Genomic DNA, 6,616 nt, shown 5'->3' with positions numbered 1-6,616 from the left:
AATAAATAAACTAATAAATTATTAGTGTTGTTATTAAGTTAAATACATCTAAAATGTGAATAATATGTGGCTTTAAATGCTGTTTGCAAATTTCTGAAAAATTACAAGATTTATTGCGGTGTATTTAATTATGGTTGACAAAATCTTTGTAATTTTGGTGGCAGTGTAGCTGTCGCTGTAAAAGGTACTTGTTTACTGAGTCATTATGTTTAGAATTATGTTTTTTCGAGTGCAATTTGGTTTCCCTTGAGTAATAGTGAAGCGCATGCTGGGCTCACATGATCAATTAAGTATAATTGATCGTTAAGCTTCGATCAGAGAGTTCCAGAAGACTGTGTTTCGACATTGGAAGATTGTAAGGGCTCCTAAATTTCTGTGCAGAAGGCGCACACGGTATGTGCTTATTTTATTTTAAACTGATGATATTTTGTGTTTATATTATATATATGTTTAAAAGGACTTTGACCTATTGTATTTACTGAGCTCCTGAGAGCGACCCATTTTTTCACAATTGTTTGTAGAAGCTGTCTGCACGCCTAGGTGCTTGGTTTTATACGCATGTGGTCATGGAAGTGACCATGTTTGGACCATGATTCAGAGGGGTGTCCTAAAACTTTTGGCAACATAGTGTAAGATACATATAAAACACAAACAATAGAAATAGCACAAATACAAAATACACAATAGTATGGGGGAGACCATAGAACTAACAAATAGCAGCATGGGAAATGTAGTATTATTTAAGGTTGAAAGCTAATCTAAATGGGCAGATTTTGAAGTGATTTGAAAGAGTCAGTGTCTCTACATTCTCGGATGTGTGTGGGTTGGGAATTCCTGAGGGAAGGGGCTGCAATGGTGAAAGCTTGTATGCTTTAAAATGTGTGGGTGATGATTTATGGTATTCTTTGTACTTTCCTCTTATGCAAATATAGGTTTTTCCTCAGTTTTTTTCTTGACGGTCAGCAACAGAGGATGCTGACCTTCAATTGTGGAACTGTGTAGGAGGGATGAATTACTTACAACAGAGGCGGTCTGGCAAATCTGGCATGCCTGCGTGTCGGCCCGATTATGGTGTTTTCTTTTGTCCCAGTCCAGCCCTGACTTACAGCAATTCTGAATGTAGAGGGAAGGAAATGAGACAAACATCAAACTAACATCTTTAAATTCTTTAGCTGACCTTTTCTTCTAAATTGGCATGTATTCTTATATCTTTTTTATCCAATCTACTGAACCACACATAATGAGAAACACTTACATGTTGCTGATTGGAATGTCTTAGTAATAGGGTGTGCTTATAAAGATTCCAGACATACTGGCAACTCTTAGGGACACACCAAAATACTTCGCATGCCATTATGGAATACTCAATTTAAAAGTAGCCATAACAAACTCTTGTACTTGGTGTGTGTGTGTGTGTGTGTGTGTTTGTGTGTGTGTGTGCGTGTGCGTGCGTGTGTGTGTCATCATAGCAAACTGTGGGCCTGGAGACAACAGGTATTTACAGTATATTCCTGTTTGTATGTGGATGGGGATGGGGTTACGTGGGATGTTGGTGGGGTGGGGGTTAAGGGGTGAGGGGAAGACTTCCTGATATAATTAATTATGTTTGTGTATGTTTCTGACTCATAAAAGGAGAGTAAAGATGGGTTATTGAGCTGCTGATAAGCAGTAACCATACACAGATCATTAAGTCACCTGCAGACCTAGAAGGTTACCAACACACTGGGATGGGAAAACTGTTGTTTTGTAAGTAGTGTTAATTCAAGAGTTGCATTAAATAAGATAGAATTGCATAGATGAACTAGATTAGACAGACAGAGAGAAGAGCAAACTAGACTAACAAAGCTTTTCCCTTTAGCACCTATATTCTAACTGGTATTAAACAACGGAGCACATATCATTTATCTTGTTGTTGGTGTTGCTTAGCACATTCGATTGTTTTACAGCACACAAAGAAAAAAAACCATCTGCTCTGTGTGCTCATTGCTCTTTACATGTTGGCTGGCGCTGCAATATTTTCTTCCCTGGAGAGGCCAGCGGAGCTACAGGCCCACCAGCTCTGGGAAAGAAGACTAAGGGACTTCAATTATGAGCATAACATTAGTTATAAAGACTTGAAATCTCTTTTGCGCCGCTATGAGAAGGCTATGATGAGGGAGAGCCCTTTGGGACATCCCATGTTTCTACTTTGTGGGAACTGTGGTCTCCACCATTGGTGAGTCAGGAAGAATGGTTTACTGGAACTTTTGTAGAAATTGTGGCATCTGCTCACAAAAGTACAAACCACAAATACCAACATCTGTAAAACCTAAAATAGATACAGTATTACCCTCTGACAGTGGTCCAGATGCAGGCAGCATTACCTGATGAACAGTCAAACCACACCTGAGGTCATGTGCTTTGGTGTGCATGTAATGTGTTTGCTGTTGTGTCATGTTTGAGACGTTGTTGGCGGGAAGACTGAACATTTTGGAGGCATGTGTGATGTGGTGAGGTGGTTGACATGGTAAAGAATCAGTTGGAACAATTGAGGTGAATGGATGGACAGTCTTTGTTGGCAGCATTTGTGTATGTCATCGTTGTATTGTTTAAAGCTCAATTTAATGTCCAGGGTGAGTCTGGTATACTTGAAGCACTCCACCATCGCATCACTTTCCTTATTGATGCAGTTGGGGTTGTGTGGGTGGAGCTGTGGGCTGTGCTGTGTGTGCTGGAAGTGTTAATTAACAGTTCTTTTGTCTTTGTTACATACAGCTGTAAGTCACAAATCTCTAACAATTACACGCAATTTAACTAATCATATGAACCTAATTTTCTCTACGGGTGCTCCGGCTTCCTCCCACCTTCCAAAGACATGCAGCCTAGGTTGATTGGTGACCCTAAATTGACCTTAGGTGTGAGTGTGAGCGTGAGTGGTTGTTTGTCTGTGTGGCCCTTGGATGGGCTGGCAACCTGTCCAGGGTGTACCCCTTTCGCCCGATGTCAACTGGGATTGGCTCCAGCCCCCCGCGACCCTGTACACAGGATAAGCGTTTGACGATGGATGGATGGATGGATGGATGGATATATGGATACGAACCTATAACATATTAATTGATTTGAGGAGGCACACAGGGGAGAGGTCTTTCAAACTCTACTACAATCCATCAAAATCAATATTTCATACAAACCTGTAGATGACAAAGATGTCTCTAAGGAAAAAAATAAACCAGCCTTATATCTGAGACTCCATTTACAGCCTTCCAATTATATCCACTATCTTCAGGCGCTCTCTGTCTCTGTGGAAACTGAGGGACAAATAGCTCTGAGCCAAGAACGCTTTCTTTTTCACAATATGATGTAACTCATCTGGGATTTGCAAACTTGAAAGGGTCTTTCCGCTGAACTTTTATGCTTGCCAAGACATCTAACATTTCACATGATTAGTTATGGCTCCCTGATTTCTTTTGTTTCACCAGTAAGCTGAATTTCCTTCCTTTCCTTACATTATCCCAAAACATGTTTCTTTAACCTTTTTGATTTTGGATATGGAGTAAGCAACGCATGTCATATCCTTTTAGGGATGTGTATTTTCAGTTTAAATTTAGGTCTAAAGAGTTGGTCATTTCTACCATCCTTTGTTGAATAAATGTAACAAGCAAAGTCTTATGTTATTATGGAAAAAATCATCTACCAATTTTATAAAAGTTATGTGTACGTTGTACCTAAAATTTATTTATTTTATGAGTTACTTGCTTCTGTAACACATAAAAAACTGAGACAATCAGTTACATAAAGCTGGTATTTCTTTTACTACAACAACTTTACTACTACAAAACAAGACTAGAGTCTACAAACAACAGCAGTGTTTTAAGCTAAATGGTTATGCCAGCATGACAACATGCTCACAATGACAATACTAACACTTTTAGCAGGAATAATGGCTACCATGTTCACCATCTCAGTGTGTTAGCATGCTTACATTTGGTAATTAATGTTTAACACAAAGTATGGCTGAGGCTGATGGAAGTGTCTTACATTTTACAGGTATTTGGTCATAAACCAAAGTTTAGAATTTTCAAGTTTGACCAGATGGTGGAGCTAGATATAAAGCTATGGGATCACTAATGTTATTACAATTTACCTTAAAGAGTATATGTATCAAATTTCAATGCAATCCATTCAATAGAAAGTTCAGTCAAAGGCATAAATGTCAACCTAATGGTAGCACTAAAGGAAAAGTCAGACAATCACACATAAGGATTCAACCTATGGGTCCAGTCATTCTCTCTAAACAAAAAAAACAAACAACTTTTCAATAGTTGGATAGTGGTGGAAAGTTACCGACAGTGAAACAAATGTGGAGGTTTGGTTATCGCAGCTCTGCAGTAATCTGTTCTTGTGAGCATAACCGTGGAATATTACATACCGTGACAATTAATGCTGATTTATGAGAGCTAGAAATAAATATAGGAGAGAATGCTTTGACACATGATCCAGGCCTCAGAGGACAGAGGAACTGAGAACATAAACAATAACATCAGCTGAACTCATCATCTGTGAAATCTCTGTTTTAAACAACTTCCGACTTCCGACTTCCGACTTCCGAAGGTGGGTGAAGTCACAGGAAGATTAAAGATGACATGCGCAACCATGTTTAAACAACGGAGCACATATCATTTATCTTGTTGTTGTTGTTGCTTAGCACATTCGATTGTTTTACAGCACACAAAGAAGAAACTCCATCCGAGATTTCTCCTGCTGCTGCAGAGATGACATGCGCAACCATGTGCGCAACACATGAAGGAAAAGACACACTTGAGGCATTGTGTAACACTGTCTGTGACATTCTCTTTATATATTAGGATGTAGCCTAAGTGGAAACCATAGTGGGTGTATTAATGCTAGTAACTGTTAACAACTGATTACCTGCTGTACAGTAAGAAGACAGCACCCACTGAGAAATTTAACAAATGGCACACTTTCCATGCTATGTTTTTCTATATTTAGTCAATTACAGATGCTGTGCAACAGCTGCTGAGTGTTACTGGGGTAAAGGTCATGAAGTCACCACTATTAAGTGTTTTCCGTTTCCTGGGCAAGTACTTACCAAAATCCCTGTCATTAAAAATCCAATAATAAACAAAAGGAAGGAGGCAAGCCACAAACTTTTTTTTCCACTGAACTCCCCTGGCATAAAGGTGTCACAATGCTGCCAAATCCCAGTCTCTCATCCCACCTTTTCCTGTTCTTTTCTGCCTGCCTGGTTTTGATTTATGTCTGTTCTTAACTAAGAGTAAAATATAAGTTATAGCTCAGGGACACCACACTAACTAAATCACATATTATGGACAAGAAAATGCAGAAATACATTTGCAGGAAAACAAACAAATATGAATACATAGGTTTTATTTGTCTTGTCTCATCCATTGATTATTTATGGATTTCTGATCACTTTGTCATTAATTAATTGATAGCTTTCAACATCAACAGTGTTTTGGATCGGATGTCCACATCTTCTCACCTCATAACTCAAAATGCAAGCTATTTTTTTTGTTTATAAAAAGTCTCAAATTCAACTTTTCTCATCCTTAAAAAATTCTTATACACTACATACATTGTTTAACACTTTTAAAGTGGTAGCAGTAAAATCCCGTGCAATGTACTGTAATCACTAATGACACTGTAATCAAAGGTGTGACCTTTAACCTCAAGTGTTTCTCATAGGATTCGGCGTGACGGCCCCATCCACTGTGATGGGAAAGGTCTTGCTAGTTTTCTATGGGCTGCTGGGCTGCTGGGCTACCATACTGTTCTTCAATCTCTTCCTGGAGAGAGTCGTAGCGTTCCTGAGCTTTCTGACATTTGGTGGTGCCACAAAAGGAGAACTGGACACAGAGGGAGGAGACAGTGAAGGTAACAGAAATGAGGAACGGAAACCATCTGTGTACCAAGTAACGCTCATCCTTTTTGTTGCTGTCCTGCTGGTTGCATGTGGGGTTGCTTCCCTCTATTCAGCCATGGAGGGCTGGACTTACTTGGAGTTCCTCTACTTCTGCTCTGTGGCATTCAGCACAGTGGGCTTTGGAGACTTTGTTAGCAGCCATCTGATGTAGGTTTTTAAAATTACAGCCCTTGAAAGTGTGGAATATTTTCACTATTCGCCAATATTTAAATTGACAGCTGAACAAAAATGTGCTTGAATATTTTCGGAGTTGAGGAGCTCCGCAAGTGGCTGCGGGGGAAGCCTGTGCCAACCCGCGGGAGGAGCGTGTGAGGCCGGCCAGCCGCCCGCTCACAGAGCCCTCTGCTCCCGCCGTCACACAGACCGCTGCAGCAACAACGCCAGAGCGAAACACAGCTGGAAGGTTTTCATACCGCTTATCTGTCTTTACACTCTGAGTAATGTTGAAACGTTTTAACTTAAAAAAGAAAAAGCTGTGTGGATCGCTGGTGTGTGTGTCACATTGAACATTACGTCGCGGCAGTTGTGTGTGGTGTTGCTATGACGACAAGCTACGTACCATCTCTGGGTACTGTCTGCAATGGAAAACGGAGCAGGGCCGAGTAGAGTCGAGTCTATCGATTTGCGCTATGGTAGCATTTTTCAGCAAGGCAGCATAGATCGTCAGAACAC

The 6,616-nt window shown here is 40.1% G+C and overlaps 1 protein-coding gene across 1 annotated transcript; it reads left to right on the top strand.

The window, feature by feature from the left end:
• Positions 1-1,531: 1,531 nt before the first annotated feature.
• Positions 1,532-6,207, top strand: si:ch211-261a10.5 (potassium channel subfamily K member 13). Its single transcript, XM_046074204.1, is given in 4 exon segments — positions 1,532-1,552; positions 1,947-2,155; positions 2,157-2,215; positions 5,707-6,207. Coding segments are annotated over 4 exon segments (678 nt in total). The 3' UTR covers positions 6,096-6,207.
• The last annotated feature ends 409 nt before the right edge of the window (positions 6,208-6,616 follow it).

This window comes from Micropterus dolomieu, linkage group LG17 (assembly GCF_021292245.1).
Source record: "Micropterus dolomieu isolate WLL.071019.BEF.003 ecotype Adirondacks linkage group LG17, ASM2129224v1, whole genome shotgun sequence".
Taxonomy (NCBI): domain Eukaryota; kingdom Metazoa; phylum Chordata; class Actinopteri; order Centrarchiformes; family Centrarchidae; genus Micropterus; species Micropterus dolomieu.
Note: the sequence above shows the minus strand (reverse complement) of the source record. Positions and strands in the feature narration are given on the sequence as shown.